Source organism: Lissotriton helveticus, chromosome 7, assembly GCF_964261635.1.
Source record: "Lissotriton helveticus chromosome 7, aLisHel1.1, whole genome shotgun sequence".
Lineage (NCBI taxonomy): Eukaryota > Metazoa > Chordata > Amphibia > Caudata > Salamandridae > Lissotriton > Lissotriton helveticus.
The window spans coordinates 164,603,100-164,622,997 of record NC_136068.1 but is presented as its reverse complement, the minus strand read 5'-3'; the positions used below and the strand labels follow the sequence as shown (position 1 = coordinate 164,622,997).

General features: G+C 44.8%; 1 protein-coding gene across 1 annotated transcript in view; it reads right to left on the bottom strand.

The window, feature by feature from the left end:
- Positions 1 to 19,493, bottom strand: part of LOC144768975 (retinol dehydrogenase 10-A-like) — a 111,431-nt gene extending 91,938 nt beyond the window's left edge. Inside the window, exon 1 of the mRNA XM_078652967.1 lies at positions 19,044 to 19,493. Within this exon, the coding sequence (XP_078509093.1) occupies positions 19,044 to 19,493 (450 nt within the window). The remainder of the gene's footprint in view (positions 1 to 19,043) is intronic.
- Between the last annotated feature and the right edge of the window lie 405 nt (positions 19,494 to 19,898).

The window sequence follows — 19,898 nt, the reverse complement described above, 5'->3', positions numbered from 1 at the left end:
ACGACGTAGGTTCAGAGCCGTGTTGCGATGTGGGATAAATCCAGATTGATCCGGATGGACCAAGTCACTAATGACCGTCAAGAGACGGGTGGCCAGGAGTTTCGCCAACACCTTGGGTTCAACATTTAGTAGGGATATGGGCCTATAGGAGGAGCAAAGATCACATGGTTTGCCCTCCTTGGGGATGACAACTATCGTGGCCAGTCTCTGATCATAAGGGAGAATACCCCGGTCCCGGGACTCCAGAAACATGGCGCGGAGATACGGAGCAATCCTATCCGGACGCAACTTGTACAATTCGATTGGCAACCCGTTCGGGCCCAATGCTTTGCCAGAACGGAGGGAACGGATGGCAGTAGCCATCTCATCAACCGTAAAGGGGGAGTCCAACGCCACACGGTCCGAATCAGAAACAATGGGCAGGGCTATATCACGCAACAGAAGGCGCGAGTCAACCACATCCCTCACAGACACAGGGGTATACACAACACGGAAGTACTCGGCAAACCGGTCAACTATCCCAATCGGGTCCGTTACACTCACACCACATGCAGACTGAATCACGGGTACCACACGATTAGCTCTCTCCTTCTTATCCAGCCACGCCAGCAATTTACCCGCTTTGTCACCCACATCATACAAACGTCCCTGTTGCTCCCGAAACATCACTTTGGCGGCATCCGTGACCAAGGACTTATAATCAAATTGTTTCAGACCCAGGGCATGGAGCTTCTCAGGGGTGACACCAGATTCCAAGCCCTCCTCCAGTACAGAAATTTCCCCCTCAAGATCAACCACTTCTCTATTCCTCGCTCTCTTAGCCTCAGCAATAAGGGAGAGGGCCTGCCCACGAATCACAGTCTTAAAGGCCTCCCACAGGGACACAGCAGATGAAACCGACCCCTCGTTATCCAGAAAATACGAGTCGAGGGACTTAAGTAAAAGGGTGCGGGTCTCAGGGGAGGTAAGGTACCACGGATTAATGGGAGCCACCCTGCCCGCTGCTTCCACCCCAACCTCAAAAGGAAGCCAGAGCGGAGAGTGGTCAGAGATACCCCTGGGCAAGTGCACAATCTCACGCACAGCCGGGGACTGAGCCGCAGGCATCAGGAAATAATCCAGCCGAGACAAACTCCCATGGGCCCCGGAGTGAAAGGTGTACTGCAGCTGCGTAGGATGCAAAAGCCTCCAGAAGTCCACTAGGCCGAAGGTATCCAAAAAGCCACCCAACCACTGCTGAGCCGCCGGGGTATCCCTAGGAGGGTGGCGATCATGAAGGCCAGAGACTACCGAATTAAAGTCACCAGCCAGAAAGAGAGTACTATCAGGAAGATCCAACAAGACACGGCCCAAATCTGAAAAGGTGGAAGTCTGCAAGCCGGGGGGCACATAAACAGTTAATAAGGAGAGGGTACGGCCTTCATACCGACCCACAAGGACAGCGTACCGCCCCCGGTCATCCTGTATAACATCATCAATAGCCAGGGGGAGGGAAGCCCGAATGAGGATACCCACACCCCTGGAACCCGAGGTGAACCCCGAATGTGCTACGAGGCGATAGCCCCACCTGTTCATTGCATGACAGACATTGCCTATCAAATGAGTCTCCTGCAGGAAAACAATGTCAGGAGATAAACGTCGTATACATTTCAACACCACACTGCGTTTGATACGATCACCCAGACCATTAACGTTCCACGAAACAAATCTCAACCCGCTACCCCCCATCCCATCCGACAAAGCCCAAACCCCCCATCAATGAGCACGACCACAAAAAGCAATTCAAATACAGAATAAAGTCGCCTTGAACACAAAACACACAAACAATGAACTTCCCAACCACCCACCCCCCAAATAACAAGAAAACACCCCCAACCTGCACCCCTGCAAAAAGCTAAAAAGCCACCCCAACCTGCAGTGTGCCTGTCGCCCAAGAACCCCTATTCTACACGAAGACCCCGGAGGAGGAAAGGCTCCGTTCCACCCGCCCCCCGATCAATAAATAACGAGAATAAGACCATACATCAAAACACATATGAGGTAGAGGAACATAGGCTTACATCCCTGGAAAAGTCATACAAAACAAGGCATCAGTCAAAAACGAAACGTTCAGCTCTCAACACCACCTTCAGCACCGCCCGGGTGGGCTTCGGACTCAGTCTCAGGAGGTCGATTAGGCAGGGAGTCCAGCCAGTCATTCACAGCCTCTGGCCGATCAAAAAAGAAAGTTCGATCATCATGCTCCACCCGCAGCCTGGTCGGAAAGAGCATTGCGTAACGCATCCCCAAGTCCCTAAGACGTTTCTTGGCACCACGAAATCCCATCCGCTGCTTCTGGACCTGTTGGGAAAAGTCCGGATAAAAGTTCACCGTGGCATTTTCAAAGGCTACTGGGCCCTTCACCCGCGAGGCCTGCAGGATAGCGTCCCGATCTCTGTAGTGGAAAAGCTTGGCAACAATAGGTCTCGGCGGGGCGCCTGGCTTGCCCTGGCCCCCCGGAACACGATGTGCGCGCTCCACTGCGAAAAATTTACTAAGGCCAGACGGTGAAAGGTGATTCTGGATAAGATCTTCAACCAGGAGATCAACCGAGTGGGGTTCTGGATTCTCCGGCACACCAACCACGCGAACATTACAGCGACGCGCCCTGTTCTCAAAATCCTCCAGGCGCCGGGTCATGAAATCGTTCACCCTGCGGAGATTGCCAATCTCCGTCTGAATATCAGAGACGTCCGTCGTGAGGCTGGAAGATTTGATATCCAACGATTTCACCTTTTCGTTCGTCTTGGAGAGATCGGCTCGAATCAAATTGACCTCAATCGCCACAGTGTCCAGTTTGTGGGCCAAAGTTTCATACTGGTGGCCTATGGATTCCCTCATGCCAGAAATGGCGCCCATGATGTCCTGCAAGGAGGGCTCCGGCTACGCATCCAGCACTTGGTCCGACGCAGTGGGACCGGGCAGGGCAGCTCCGGGGGACCCCTTAGAGTGGGTATAACGATCCATGACATTAGATTGAACCGGACCCCCGCGCAGAGGTGTCTTCGTCTTGCGCGTCTCTCGGTCCCCTCTGCCCGCCATTTTGAAGATGCGTCACGAGCAATGTCACCAGGGTCGACAGACCGGGCACCAGAAATGGAGGCCCCTGGACCAAAGGACTACAAGAGGTGTAGCGCCAGGATAGAGGCAGCCCACTTCAGAAACAGTGCAGCCAAGGGCCAGACAACCTACGTGTAGCACGGCCGCAGCTCTGGCCCAACCCTCTCACCAATGTCCCAGTCCGAGGCAGAAACGAAACCGAAACTTAAGAGGGGGACTCACAAGACCAATCCCCCTGCCGTTGTTGTTCAACTCCAAGACGGCCACCGAACCTCACCCAGTCCCGGGCGCACTTCGAGGGCGGAGCCCAAAAGTTCAAGTGAACATAATTCAGGCACCCGAGGTCCAAATCCGTTTACGAAAAGTCCAGGTAGATCAGCCCAACGTCCTCTATATGAATCCTCGCAAAAATTCAGGATTAAATCAGGATATTAAGCCGGGAGCGGCGGGGGTCCGGGGAGCGCTGTGCTCACGCGGCCATCTCGGATGCCCGCCAAGCTCCTCCTCCCTGTAGAACTGTTAATGACCAGGACCAAGACACAGCACTTAACCAGTAATAGGCTCACGCGCTACGAGCAAGTTATTCTTGCTGCGGAGAACGTGACCCTCAAGAGGTGCTCTGTTTTGAATCCTGCTACATTGATGCCACTTCCTAATGATATAGAAGGCGAAGAATGTGAAGATCACGATTGCCTTGATGTGACTGAACTATGCACCAAGCCAAGACCAGATATTGTGGATGAGCCGTTGACTGACCCTGATGAAATTTTCTTTGTTGATGGCTCATGTTTAAGAGACGATACTGGTCGGTTGAGAGCAGCTTATGCTGTTTGCACCATTACTGGAGTTGTGGAAGCCGCTTGCCTGGAAGGAGTACACTCCGCTCAGGTAGCCGAAATCATTGCATTGACACGTGCCTGTATAGCAGGTAGAAAAATTAGAGTCACCATTTATACCGACAGCCAATATGGTTTCGGGGTAGTTCATGATTTTGGGCAATTGTGGTCTCAGAGAGGTTACATGACCTCCTCTGGTTCGCCTATTCGGAATGGGGAATTTGTGCGACTGTTGTTAGAAGCATTACAAGGACCAGCAGCAATTGCGATTGTTAAATGTGTAGCCCACACCAAAAATGCAGATTTTGTGTCGCAAGGAAATTGAGATGCAGACGAAGTCGCGCGATATTGCGCTGAGCAAGGATATTCTTTCACGGAGGTGGAAGTAGGGGGGACTCAGGAAAAGACAGAGTTAAACATGGTGCTAGAAACAGTAGATACTTGGGAAGATTTAAAATACATGCAAGAAAATGCACCAGATTCTGAGAAAAAGGCATGGGAAACAGCAGGTTGTGTGAAAGGTGAGATGGATTTGTGGGTTTCAGCAGATGGAAGGGCAGTATTACCTGAGGAATTAGTGAGTCCAATGGCACGACAGATACATGGTCCAGTTCACTTGGGAAGAGATGCCATGCTGAGGTTATTTAGGCAGACTTGGTATTGCCCCAAGTTTAGGATTGCAGCAGAAGCAGTGTGTAAACGATGTGTCACATGTCAGCAATTGAATGTAGGGAAAAGAACACCAGTTACAATGAGTCACATTGGGAGGTCTGGGGGGCCTTTCAACCGAACGCAATTAGATTTTATTGAGATGCCAAAAGTCAACCGCTTCAGGTATGTTCTGGTGGTTGTATGCATATTTTCCAGATGGGTCAAAGCATATCCTACACGCAGGTGCGATACACTCACAGTAGCAAAGTTGTTGCTTAGAGAGTTGATCCCGCGCTTCGGGGTGCCGACCTCCCTGAAATCAGAGAGGGGAACTCATTTCAACAGTGAAGTTGTGAAGATGCTTTGTTCGGCATTGAACATTGATCAGAAATTGCACTGTAGCTATCGACCAGAAGCTTCAGGTATCGTGGAGCAGATAAATGGGACTCTGAAGTCCAGAATAGCCAAAGTATGTTCATCGACGTCCTTAAGCTGGCCTGATGCTCTGCCCTTGGTACTCATGAGTATGCGTAGTACACCAGACAGGAGGACAGGTCTCTCTCCACATGAGGTGTTGATGGGGAGGGCAATGAGACTTCCGTCTGTTCCAACTACAGCTTTGTTGAATATTACAGATGACCTGATCCTGGATTACTGCAAGGGACTGTCTGACGCCATTCATTCTGTGTCTCTTCAGGTGCAGGCTGCTGAAGTTCCATCTTCCAGAGACCTATGTCACGATTTGTGCCCTGGTGATTGGATTCTGGTGAAGAAGCACGTCCGGAAGAACTGCCTAGACGTGCGTTGGAAGGGGCCCTACCAAATAATCCTGACAACGAATACTGCTGTAAAGTGTGGAGGGCTGCCAAACTGGATACATGCCTCCCATACTCGAAGAGTTCCAGCACCCCTAGAAGAAACAGCTCCTCTCACAGATGAAAATCCAGCTGTGGACGAAGAACCACTAGAGGGGATCGGTCAAGCTGTGGGGGTGTCGGAAGAAGTTGGGAGTGCTTCAGATCCAGAAGAAGAAAGACAGGACGGCAGTGAAACTGAAGTTGCCACTGAAGGAGAAAGTTGCTGTGAACACGGCTCAGACACAGATCAGTACCAGAGTGATCAAGAACCGAGTGTGAGGACAAGAAATAGGAGAACAAGGCGTGGAGAAGCTAGTTGGCCTGAAAGAAAGCAGAGGCCGAGCTTAAAGTCAACTCCAGAGAGAACTCTTGCTCCTATATCTGAAGACTCGGATTTGGACGAAAGTGCACAAAGACAGGAACAGGAAGGTCCGAGAAGAACGAGGAGGGTGCGAGTGCCCTGCAGAAGATACGCTACTCCTGAGTGGACCTACCTAGCTGCAGATGTCCTGGGCACCGAGATCCGGGAGGGTGAGGGAAGTGCTACTGATCAGTACTGACCCAATTATAACATTGGAAATAGTGTTGTTGATACCAGGAGTGGAGGTCGAAGGGTTGCTGACATTCACTATTCCCAATCCTCCCCTACTGAGCAGGATAAGAGACATGGTTTTAAACAGACTAGAATTTCCGACTTCTTGTTCAATGAGCCCAACACATGATGAGATCATTCTTCGTTTTGAAATATTGGAATACGTGATCAGAGCTGCCGGAACACGTATAATTGCAGATTGCTAAAGACTTTGTAAATAAACAGATTGAGAGATAACCTAGCGCCAAGTGGAAGAAGAAGAAATTTAGGGACTTCCATTTAGTGGACGGAGAAGGGTTTGGGTTGTCCGTTGCTATATAACTTAAAGACTGATCTTGCAGAAGGGATTATCAGCTTCCAGGTGTGATTCGGAAAGGCTGAGTAAGCAAAGAAAAGAGACTTTGCGTTGTGAAAGAAAATCAGAACTACACTGTCTTGAGATCATGGAGGCTGGCAACCCGAACCGCAGGACAAAATGCATAGTAGGCACACTTTTAGTGGGAGTAATTTTTCTCATAGTTTTAGTAGTTACCATATCATATGTAGTGGGACATAGAAATGAAGAGAAAGCAACAAAGGAAGCAAAAATTGTATCGACACAGAAACCTACTACTGCTAGTAAAAAGGGGGACAATACTGAGAAAGATAAAGCTTTACTAGCAGCAGAGACTCGTAGGTTGCATGTGGATGAATCACAGGGAAATTTTAAATCAAATGCATATGCTAAATTGCTTTATGAATATATTGATGTTATGGAGGCGAAAAATTGTTATGTTTGCATGCAATTGCCAGCCTCTGTAGACGAAGGTATTAGATATCATCATCTTCCATTGACTTATGGAATCACATGTAGTTTGTTGCTGAGCATATTTTATGAACGTGATGGGTTTGAGTATTATTTTTCAAATTTTGATGCTGTTTTACCAGAAGTGCCAAACTACAAGCACTTGAACAAGTGGGATTATTAGAAGAGTGAAGATAGATTACAGAAATTTTTCATTCCTTGGAAGACGTTAGATACTTCACATGCCCGAAGAAATAATTTGACTTGTAAAGTGTCAGAAATTGAGAAAAAGTTTATAGGGCAGGTGGATGATCGGTACAGGAGACAGAAGATCTTAAAAGCTTCAGGCCAATGGAAAACAGATTGGACCGAGGAAGAAAGGTCACACCAAAGAAAGGGTAGCAATGGTCCAATAGCATTAGATCTAGAGAAAAAGGGGAAACTGTGTATACATAGGGGTGAAACCTATTACGAGAAAGTGTTTGTGGGAGAAGTAAGTTGTGAACATGCTTTTCAATTAGAATATTATAACAAGGACTTCTTGAAGGAAATGCAGGTGATCCCAAATGTATATTTTGTTTGTGGAAGAAATGCATATGTGAAACTACCGGATAATTGGTATGGATCATGTTATTTGGCAATTGTCTTCCCCAAAATATACCATGCTGAGGATTTGGAAATTATAGAGAGAGGAACTCAAGCTAGAGGAAGAAGGGATGTACACTATGAGGAGGTAGTAGGAGACGTATTTGGTGCTGCGTTTCCTCTTTTAGGGATAATACTGAATGATGTCAAGATTAGGAGATTGGCAACAGTTGTAGATAGGTTGTCCGCTAGTACTGCTAGATCATTAATGCTAGTGGAGGGAGAGATGCAATCGATAAGGGCAATGGTTCTTCAGAACCGACTTGCTCTAGACGTTCTGTTAGCCAAAGAAGGAGGAGTCTGTAAGGCTTTGAAGGTTCAGGAATGTTGTACTTACATTCCAGACAATTCAAAACCTCTAGAAAAGTACATACGGAACATTACTGAAATTCATCATGAGATAGAGGATTTGACACAGATAAATGTGTGGGAAAAAGTAGGTCAAGGAATGGGTAAAGTTGGAGGTTGGTTTGCCAACCTAGGAAAGAGTTTCATTTGGTACATACTGAAACCTATTATCATAATAGTGATTTGTATAATCACCTTGTGGGGATTGGTGCGGCTGTACCAATGGTATAGATCAAATAGGTTGCAGAGATCTATGAGAGAGCAGGAAAGGAGATTAGCTGCGATGCAGGATAACCAGTACAGGAGTCTGAGGGCTCTAAAGATGATGAAACAAGGGAGTACTGCAACTAGTTCAGTTTGACTCAGTTCATACCTTAGGGATGGTGCTGTAATGGTGATGACTACTAAAAGTCATCAAATGGGGGACTGAGAGAGCGCAAATTGAGAAAAAATATAGAAGTGCACCATATTTACAAGCACGTTGTATCAGTTTAGTAAAGATTACATAAGAGTGTCGAATTTATAGAGTGAAAATACATGAGAGTGTTTAATCAAAATAGAATGCATATATCAGTGTGAAAAGCTAATGTAGAAGAGTGTAGAAATGTTAGAATGATGTTGAAATCCCATGTTATGTGGCTGTTGTACAGGAGAATGTAATTCTGCTAAACATAGAAATGTGTAGGCCACATGGCAGTTCACAGAGAAACGATAGATGCTGTTACACTTTCACGATGTGGATTTTAATGTTGTTATAATTCAAAGTATTATTGATCATAGAACTGAAATATATGTTTTATAGAAGTGATTCATATAACCATTGTGTGTGATAAGTTAGAATACTGTTTAGACTAAGAAATTAAAGGTTTACAGAGTGCACAGGCCCGTTTCATGTAATTCTAATAGGCCTGAATGGAGAAAGTCATTTCTTTAGATCTGCATGTGCTAGTTAAAGGAAGGTCATGTTAAACATAAATTGCGGAGCCTGCTCGATGGTTTACGACTTAGAAGATACGGTGGAGGCCGGAATTTGGGGCCCACAGTACAAGTGTCTGTTTGCAGGTGCGAGGAGGTTCCAATCAGGAGAGTGATGAATAGGGTTTTGTTCAGGGAGCCAGGCACAGGCCTGGAGGAGGCTTCAGGAATTTCCTGGGGGGTACCGTCCTGCCGGAGAAGCGCCTGAGAAGCAAGGTCACCATGCTAACGATGGACCCAGAGGAGTATCAGCATGGAAAATACCAGAAAAGACACCACGTGAGGGGCGTCTCTAAGGGGCGTTTCTATTGTAAATGTGATTTTTGTATTAGGGACAGCACCCCTGGGTGGAGTTAGAGCAGATGATCTGAGGAACCTAAGAGAGCGGATGGGTAGGCAGATAGGTTAACTGCGAGAGATCGATTCATCACGAAGACTAAGGGAAGTGTGTGATCTTCTTTGGAAGTCACCACGGCTGACACCTTTTTAGGTTAAGATTCTGCTAAGTAGGGATGTCACTTAGTCTAGTGTAGGGACAGTCTAACCTGAATTTTCCTTTCTGTAAATGACTCACAAGTTACGACTTGTGTCTATTCTTGCAACTCTGATGATTCTTGAATTGGTTTTGGTGATATTCTTCTGCCGACTAAGAGCATTTAGAAAATTCATGTTTGTATTGATACCCGTATATCTTTTAAACCTTATTTTGAGATGTTTGTATCTCCAGTTAGCTTTGGCTTTATAATAAACTTTTAAACTTATTTGTAGTAGGTGGTTCTTTGGAGTGGTGTAAGTCCTTAACTGATTGACCTAGTAGTGGATCGCCTTTTACTCCATGACAGGTACCAACGGTCTAGTCGACCTGAGTTGGGATCTAGATCTATAATAATAGACCAGAAATCCCGCGTTAACAGTTCCAAAAACCAAAACTCTATCTATCGTATCAATATTTTGTCAACAAAAACCGGTCGCAAAAAATGATATTTCATCAACACCTCAAAAGAGGTAATAATACATTCAGAAAAGAGAAGGGGTCCCATTGGGACACCTTTCCCTTTGTTAATGTAAAGCAAACGTTTCTTGACGAATTTTCAGTGCCCCACGAGACCACTACCAACTATTAAACAAACAAAAAAAGGTAAACTTTTCCTTCTAAATACAGTCATGTTTCCTTCAAGACAAATGGGATGCTTTAAAAAAAATGTTTTACTTTATTGGAAGGCAAACACAGACATGAGGGTCTACTGGCCCCACTATCCTTGTAGGATCGAACTGTAGTGAGTTGCAATTTGAAACCTACCTAATTAATATTCAGGAGGTAGGTCAGATCGCGACCTACGACGATTTGGATTTTAAGAAGCAACCTATTAGTACACAGCTTGGTTCCAGCAAATCTTTACTGGTCACATAAATACTGGTTGCAATTTAGGACCAGTATTTTGTGACCAGCTATTCGTACATCTGGCCCTAAGTTGTTTGGGAACATTTAACAAGAGACAGAGATTGCAGGTCCCTTGAGTTAGATTTTCAAAGCTTCTATGTAGCTCTAGCGTTTTTAAAAGGTACATTTCAAAAAGATGACGGGCCACAAGTATCAAATAAACATTTTTTGTTTACCCAAAAGCGATTTTTACAGAATCGCTATTGAGTAATTGCAAAATGCTATGTATGTAAGGAATCGCCAAAGATTTTGCAATTCATTAATATTTCCTAATAGCGATTTGGTAAATAGCAAATCGCTTTTAGGTAATATTAACGAAAGACCCATAGGTGCTAAGGATTTTGCATTAGCTAATTTGTGATTACTTCATTGGTAATCGCAAATTAGGAAATGCAAAGTCAAGGGTGCCCGGGGGATTAGGGCGCACCTGAAGTACCCCCCAAAAAATTAATGTGCACATGTAAAGCGCACACATGCCCTATGTGCGGCACATGGCACTTTGAAAAATGCAGTTTTATGCATTTTTCAAAGTTTGCACATGGTTACCATCGACTTGAAGTCGATGGTAATTGCATTTTCCTAAATGCCGTTTGCTAATGCTTCATACATGTGCTAAGGGAATCGCAAGTTGCGATTCCCTATTTGTAGTCTCAATTTTAGGTAATCACAATTTTTGCGATTACCCAAAATTGCAGCAAAAAATCCATTCATACATCATGAAAGGCTATTTTGCCTTCGCAAACGACTGATTTTACCGAATCGCACCGTTTGCGAATGCAAAAATCTTCCATATATGTGACCCGAAATAATTTGTATAGCCTGATACTTTTAGCAACTCTTGTTTTTGAGGCGGTGGCGATTGTGTTTTCGAATTCATCGAAAGAGCCTGTGTGTTATGTGAATTTCCAGAAACAGATGGTAGAGCGTGCAATGTCTGCGAAGACCGGAAGCGCGGAGCAGACCGGTTCATGATGGAACGCCTCGCGCCGCTTGAGCTGCTCAGCGGGCCGGTTACTCTAACCTTATTACAGAAATGCCCCATCATTCTGAGCCAAGTTATTTGTTATTGACTTTCCATCGTATTCCAATTCTTCCCTCTTCTCTGGTAAGTTACCTTTTAATTGGCTAATGCAAGCACCGTTTGTCTTGCAGTCAGAGCAGTAAACATTTACAACATTGCCTTGATTCAGAATTGAAAGCTACTGTGGGCTGAATAACAATGAGGGCCGTCGCGTTTGCTCTTGAATTTCCAATTTCTGGGCTCATATGTTCTCTCTCTCTCTCTCTCTCTCTCACACCTATAAACTGTGCTCTTTTGGTGCTAAAAACATACGCAAATTAAGTTCACCCCAATAAAACGTTTAGTTGTGTATTGGGCTAGACTGGGGAACCAAAAGCAGCCCTGGCCAAAAAGGCTCAAATCAGCCCGCTCCCTTCGTCTTCCATCTCTCTCTTCCATCCATCCATCCATCCATCCATCCGTCCGTCTGTCCATCCATCCATCTATCCATCCATTCTCTCTCTCCCCATCTCTCCTATCTGGCTCCCTCTCTGATCACTTTCCCTCCACCTCCCCCCTCCAGCCCTCTTCTTCTCTTGAAGTCTCCCCTGCAGGAGGAGCTCTGGGCTTTCAAATCAGGCCTTCAAGGGTTCCCTGCCAGGAAAATGCCTGGTGGAATAAAAGCCATGTCCGGCCCCGGTCGTGTAAATAAGCATTTTGCATTTACTAACATTTCCCCTTGTAGAGTTAGGTTCTGGGTGTGAGCGCTTTATAGCTCCTCTTTGTACATTGGAGAAAACCAGCATAATGCTGGTGAGATCTGTTGGGATAGGAATGTCCCCTGTAAGGTAACTGGGCATTCACCCTTGCCCTGAGTGGTCTTCTGCATATGTATCTGAAACTGGCAGCCTGACTTTTTATTTGGCCCTGTACTCATGCTAATGTGCATTTGCACAGTCTCGCGTTTGGGACCTATTGGCTTTGACAATAGTGTTTAGCTATGCTGCACAGGGTCCACGCTGCTGTACAAAATGATTAAAGAATAAAAAAGTAGAGGTCATTTTGTAGGTGAGGCCACCACACATATGCCTACCTTCAAAATGACTCATGCTTTTTTTTCTTTTTAGTCAATGATCCAAGATGGATCAGTAATTTAAAAAATGTGCTGAAGCATTATTTTTTCTAAAACTTGTAGGGGAAACAAAGCATTAGGTGGCAGGAACACGGAGGGTGGGGGCAGAAGCAACACACTGACATGGGTGAGGTGTCGAAACAAAACAGAGGGTGTGGTTGAGTGAACAGCCAACGTCGAGCGAGAGAAAAGACATACCTGCCAATTGGAAAAACAATTTCATTGTGTAGGAGGGGTGGGTGCCTTGACGGGGGCGGAGCCTCATCTGAGAAGGACCCACAAGGCCCTCTTTAATCCTAACCCGCCCCAAGGCCCCCCCCAACAACAAAAAAAGCTTGCTGAGGCTGGTGCCGATGTCCTGGGGCATTTTGACATCCCATAATGGGCATCGCAGTACACAGCCTCGAAAACTTAGAAAAATGCACTTTAGTGCATTTTTCTAAGTTGTATGTTACACATTAGGCCCATAGGAATGAATGGGGAGTCATTCCTTATTTGCGATTAGCAATTTGCTAATCGCAAATAAAGAAGCTGTAGAAATCGCAAATAATATTGCAATTTCTACATGAATCCCGTTTTGCGAGTCATTAATAGCGATTCCTTAATAATCGCTATTAAGGACTCACAAATTGGGACATTGATGAATCTGGCTGATAGTTGGAAAACACATGCCCTCTTTTGAGAGTGCTTAAACAAAAAGAAAAAAGTAGTCTTTCGAAAGTGAGCATTAGAAGGACACACTTATGTGTCTGTGCTCCAGGGGAGGGACAAACACAGGAAGAGGAAGGAAAGTAATACATCTCACAACTGACAGCACATGGGCTGTCTAGTGAGGGAGCCCAAAAAAGGAATCTACCTGTGCAAGTCACAGAGGTGTTAAAGTGAGGAAGAGGGCCAAAGGAGGAGCTCTGTACACCCGCTGTTTATATTTTTTTCAATGTATTTGGCAACTTAGGGACTGTGACTAAAAGTAGACAAAATACACCTGATATATGAACACACACTGTAAGAAATGACAATAACGCTCTTACAAAATTAGATTTAGCAGGCAAGGCAAGAGAAGTGGCAATCTGACCAACCGAGGTTATAAAAGCAACAAGTTGCGTTATATAAAGATTATTGCACAAGTATGGCGTTTGTCCTTTCAGAGTGGAGTTTATTCCACTCTATGTCAAGTGAATAGATTTCTGAGAGCATTTGCTGAAAGCAAAAGACTGTAACCCAGGGCAACTACACTTAAAGTTATTAGGAAAGCATTGCTGAAGTGTCCTCATTTTTTCATTTTAATGTTTTTCTGTTTCTAAATAGCATTATTGATTTCCAGGGAAGGCGTTTATAATTTTTATGAGAGCCTGATTGTGCGGAACGGAAGCCATGACCGTGACATGTCCGCCTTTATTCTGTAAGAGGCGATGCTACATTTCATGGGAAGGATAATATCTGATAAAAGGAAATTTGACCTCTCCTCGATTTTGAAGCCTCAATAAATTCAAAATCAGAGCCAATCTCCTAAACAAAACTCCCCCGTCTCCCAGGGCAGCCCCACCTCAAGAAGCTCTTCCTCTGAACATCCAACCAGGCCCGCCAACTGGAGAAGCTTGTGCCCATTGATGTGTAAGGTGGATGCTCTACCAAAGTCCTCCAGCACACCGGACAATACTGTTATCGAGTCCCGTGCTCAAATTGAGCCTGTGGTTTCAGGTGCTCAGCACCGGCACTCAATTATCAACACTGGAGCTTATGACAGTCTGCCACTAGGTGGCAATGTCTGGCTAATTTAGAGATGACCGCAACAGTTAATTATTAATTCAATATACATTAAAAATAACTATTACCTGCCACCCAAGCAATTCTTATAGCTTTGGGGACCAGAAATGCACTGAATTGTCACACTTTTAGGAGTGTGATGGTTAGTAGTTGTGTTGTTACTTTCATTGGCAGTATGTAAATGTAAATGTATTGCGACTTATATAGCGCACGTATCACCCGAAGGTATCAAGGCGCTTGCTTAGGGAACCCATCCTGGTATTCCCCTGTGAGATACCCCAGCAGGGTATCCACAAGGTGAAAGCCAGGCATCCCGCCGCGAGGGGCCGTAGTGGAGATTAAGCAAGCTATTGCCCAGAGTCGCAGAGTGTGACCCCGTGAGTCGAGTAGGCACCGGAGCGAGAATTGTCGAGTCCGTGGAATTTTTGAGCCCGAGACCCGCCGAGGCAGGGAATCGAACCCTGGTCCACGGCCGATCTCAGCTTCCGGGTCTGCCGCCTCTAACCACTGAGCCATGCTTCTCCGGGGCAATCTGTTGTACAAGCTGCAGTGGCCTCCTGACCAGAGCCCTGGCACTTATTATTTTTTTTACAAATTAAGCCCTGATCGAGTCCCTTGGCCTGCACAAGTTGAGGTGAGTGTCGTCAGCATACATCGACACAGTATGCACTGTAGTCCTGATGCATATAAAGCACACACCCGGATCCTGCCGTAGTCACGCCGCCAGGGGCTCCATTGCCGGGGAGGGATGCTAATAGTTAAATCCTGACAAAGCTTCCGCTATTTACTACAAAGATTGGATGTCAGCATTTTTATAGAGAGTCATGCCTTGGCTGTGGCTGTCAACAAAGTGCCCTACTAGGTGGTCGGGTAAGACATCACCCCCTTTATTGTGTATGGGTGGAAGTGTGTGCAAAAGCAGAATTCTATTGTCCACTCAAAGGGTGGTTAATAAACATTCTGCAATATCCCAAGTGATGGCCTAAGTGTTTGAGAACATTTATGTGCGCGTGTAATATCGAAGTCTGATCAATGTTCGAAATCTTATCATAAATGCAATGCTTAAGTTGGAATCTGAGAAGTGTAGGGGTAGAGGTGTGGTGCTTCCTGAGTCCCAGACTCATTGTTTTCATGTAGAGCCTAGGGGACCTTCTACAGTCCATGCCTTTTTCCGAGTATTTTGGTCATCATGTGACAGTCTCAGAAGAAAGCTTACATTCCCACACAGACAGCCAAGACACCTTACCCTCAGCTGCACAGCATCTTGCTGGACTGTTGCATAGTTCCATTAATGTAACTCAACCAGAGGTGTGGCCTTGTCGCCTAAAGATAGACATGTGGAAAAAGTATTGGGACTGCTCAATGGACACTAAGGGGCAGATTTGCAAGAAATCACTTTCCCTGTGCCACCCTGAGAAACCCTTGCGCCACCATGGATGCCCCGTATTTACAATATGGCGCACCATGGCACAAGGATTGACAGATGCGTCAGAAATTCTGACACATCTGTTGGGGCAAAAGTCACGCATTGCTGGAGTCGAGTCGCAAGCACAACGCAACTCCAGCAATGCATTTTACGGCCTATTCCCACTACATTGGGTCACTCCTTATGCCTGTTTCAAGCAGGCGTAAGGTTTTGACGCAGTGGCGTCTTAGAAGTGACGCAGTGAAATCCTATAGATTTCACTGAGTCACTTCTACAAGGCTTTCCTGCGTAGGAATGCCCACCATGTATGCATTATACCTGACGCAGGTATAATGTGACGCAGGGCGTTACAACCTGACACATCTCCCTAGATGCATCACGTTGTAAATTGGCCACATTTTTTATGTCACTGCTGCGTCACAAAAGTGAAGCAACAGCGGCACAAAAGTGTGAGAAGCGGCTTGTAAATCTGCCCCTAACATTTTTCAACGTTTTTAGGATTTAGGGAATTAATTTTCTTGGACAGTCTTACAAACTGTGGCACTTTGATCAGGAAAATTGCTAAAAACCTGATAGATATTAAAATATAAAGCAGGGTGGAAAGCATTTTCTCTGAGTGAATTTTGTCCAAATATGTGTGGCAAATCGGGCATTTTAAGGCATATGGAACCTGTGGCATTAGTTAAAACTAGATCATGTTTGAACATCTTTTTGTAAAGAAGATGTTGGAGTTCCCCACATAAAGCAGATATTTCCGGGTTCCAAATTGCCTTGGTAGTGCGAACTGCGCTGCCACTTTACACATTGCTCTGGTAAAGCCTATATAGCGAGGCTGACGCGATAGCTCAGTGGGCTGGATGCCCACTATAAAAGCTGCAGGTTCCAGGTTTGAACCTCAGCAGCGCTAAATCAGTATCTTCCCTCTTAGACTGATGAAATGACTACTGTTCAATCGGGGAATATGCAAAGAAATTTCAAGTACATAGAGAAAAGTCCATTGTGTCCATTGCGTAGTGTATGCTTTACAGTGAAGTATTACTCTCTGCCTGTTTACTAATGAAAGGAGGAGCCACTAAGGATGCATCTGGATGATTTTGAAAAGCTCATGAGATCTATTGCAGGCTTTCTTAATGCAGTGTTTTGTTTAAGGGCCTTTTCATTCCAAAAGACAACTGTTAATTCATACGTATTTTAATGCAGGAGAGTTCATTTTGCTTATTGTTTCTCCGGGATTTGCTGATTCTGTTGGTAGATAGGAACTACACAAATCAGCTATTAAGAACCACAATGAGTGCTTTCTAATAATGAGTACATATTAACTCTTCTTAACTTCACATCGACCTCCCATGAAAAAAAAAAAAAATATATATATATATATATATATATATATATATATATATATATATATATATATATATATATATATATATATACACATATATATTTATATATATTTTCATGGTAGATAGATGTGGAGTTAAGAAGAGTAAATCTATCCATGCCTACATGTTTATGTGTGCATATGTGTTTGTGTGTGTGCACGCACGTGTGTATGTGTGTATATATGTATATGTCATCAAAGGAAAAAATTGTGGAGTTGACTACAGCAAAGTGAAAGAAATGACCCTCTGTTATTAACGCTGATAGTTGTTATAGATGAAAATAAAAGTAGTGGCTTGGAATATTGATACTTTGGATCAAGTCTTCATCATAACATAGAGGCTATGCGCGTTTCGGCAAACAACACACCTTCATCAGGAAATTCACAAATTGTAGTAGAAGGTACCACTCTTTGAGAGGAAGTTTAAGTTACTAGGGCTCAGCCATAAGCTATCAGGAGACGTTCCTCATGCACTGGCGAAGGACAACTGGTGAACCACTGGCCTTTGCATAATTGGATACGATGATCTTGTAGTGTGAGATTCAGTATGAGAATTTACTTACTCGATATCCGGGGAGTAGATGAGTATGTTACTTGTAACCGATGTGTAACTGATGAGCCGAGGGCCACTGTTCAGAACACTTATGTGTTTATCATGAGTTTATGGAATGTTTCATAGTTACCAAGGACATTTTTAAGTACCTTTTTTTAACTAAAGTAAACCTATCCCTATCTACCTATGCTAACCTTGTCAATATTTTGTTCCTCTATATTTTGCCAATGGTATTCTGGTGTATACAAAAAGTGATGGATGTAACACTTGAATTCCATTGGAAATTGGTAATTATTCTGGTCACTGGTAATTATTCTGGCTGCATCCCAGTCAATTGTTATTCTGCACACCATGCCACCTTAGCTTGGACCCAACCATATGCAAATCAGTCTTGACTCTTCTCCAATGGTAACAGTCCAGGCCAAACCGCCAGGTCATGGGGCCTCTCTGAACTGGAACACAAGCAACCCAGGAGCTTTTTTTCCCCTTATTAGGGTATTGCCTAATTCTAGTGGCACAGTGTGCATGGAACCCATGTCTGGGCATACCCATCCCACTTAGAGCAACAGAGTGACGTGTACAAAAAGTGATGGTTGTAATGCCTGAATTCATCTCAGACACTGGTAATTTCTCAGTCTGCATCCCAGTCTGAAATGAGGTGTCATGGTGGGTGAAAAACGATGCATTGGTAAGCAGTCCCTAACGATTGCTAGTGGCTGAGATTAATTCAAACACTCCATCCATCACCTTTTTTTTGGTACCTTAAATGATATTCTGACAGCATGATATTCTAGAGTCGATATTAAGGTGGAATACTGTTCCTTTTACCTCTTTTCACTTACCATCACCCTGATATATCCTTCTCATTTCAGGATTTTTCAATAGAACTGTTAGCACAACATAGAGGAGGCTTAATCTGCCTAGTGGCCTGGAAATCGTGCACACCTGACTGAATATATCAGCAGCATCATTGTAGAAAGGCATGGTATAGCGTCATAAACAGTTAGTTGACCTTGCCCGTCTGACCTACTTACTCAGCTGTGCATCTGCTAGAACCAATTTTTCTCTCAGTGGACTGGACTCTTTTCACTTTTTGATTTAGGCTGCTGACTACAGTAGCCTATTAACTAATAATAAATATACTATAGGCGCATGGACCTTCTGATCAGCCACTCTACAACAACAGCTGGATTCTGGAAGCTCCAAACTACTTACCTAGGAGTCAAATCAGCTGGTTGGCCCTAAGAAATGTAAAGTAACAAATGCACATTTTAATATAAATACTAATATTCCTTTCATAACTAGAGCTTCCTCTTCAGGTTACCGCTAGAATACAATGGCAAGATATAAGAAAATATTGAACTGCATAAGACACGCAAGTTAGTTAAGATGTTGGTTCTATGCACTTCTCGTGATAAATAACATTTAAAACACCCATTTTGTTTGGGGAAAAATTGAACAAAACATGTTCTACAATGGCTAAAACTGATGCATGTGTGAAAAAGAAGCAAGGGCGTATCATCTCGCGGACCGTTGGCCGTGGCGCGCGGACTCACCCAGAAGTGCGCGTGGCAGTTGGTCCTCAAGGTCCGCTCCAGCAGTTCATCCGGGCACTGAAGGAGCGGCTGTCCCGCCACCACCCCGGCATTGTTGACCAGGATGGTCACGTCTCCCACCGCCCTCCTGACTCTCTCTGCTGTCTCGTAGACCGTCTCCCTTCGGCTCACGTCGCAGGCATAAACGTGTACATTGACGCCCAGCTCTTTCGCTTGCTTGGCCGTCGCGGCGTTGCCTTCTCGGTTGATGTCCCACAGGACGAGCGTCGCACCTCTCTTGGCAAATTCCAAAGCCAGGAGCCTCCCGAGGCCGCCGGCGGTGCCAGTTATCAAGCATATCTCATTGGCTACGACTTTCTCAGAAGGTTTTCGAATCCACTGGAACAAAGAGTAGAGTATGTGGCGTACAACGGTGACAAGAAGTATCAGGGCATCTAAAAAGACGTTCATTGCAGTGAATATTCCTCAAAACCCCTAGGTTGGAAGGGAGCAAATTACAAGTTAGTTCAACCCATGTACATCTGCAGATTTATAAAGCGGAATGTCGGATTAAAAGATTACACTTCCCAAAAGCACCAGCAATAAGCAGGAAGGTTTGGTTGAACAATACAAGCTTTAGAGTTGCAGCTCGTGGTATTATCTTATATTACAAGGCATTTAGTTGGTCAGGCTAATGTTCATTTGCACAGAAAAGTGTTTGTTTAAAAGCACATCAATTCAGCAATGCCTTACTAGGGGGCATATTTACAAGGGGATTGCGCCACTGAACGTCACTTTTTTTGCTGTTACGGTGGCGCGGTGCCATGCACCATATTTACATAGTAGCGTTAAGGCATTTTTTGTGGCTTATCTCCG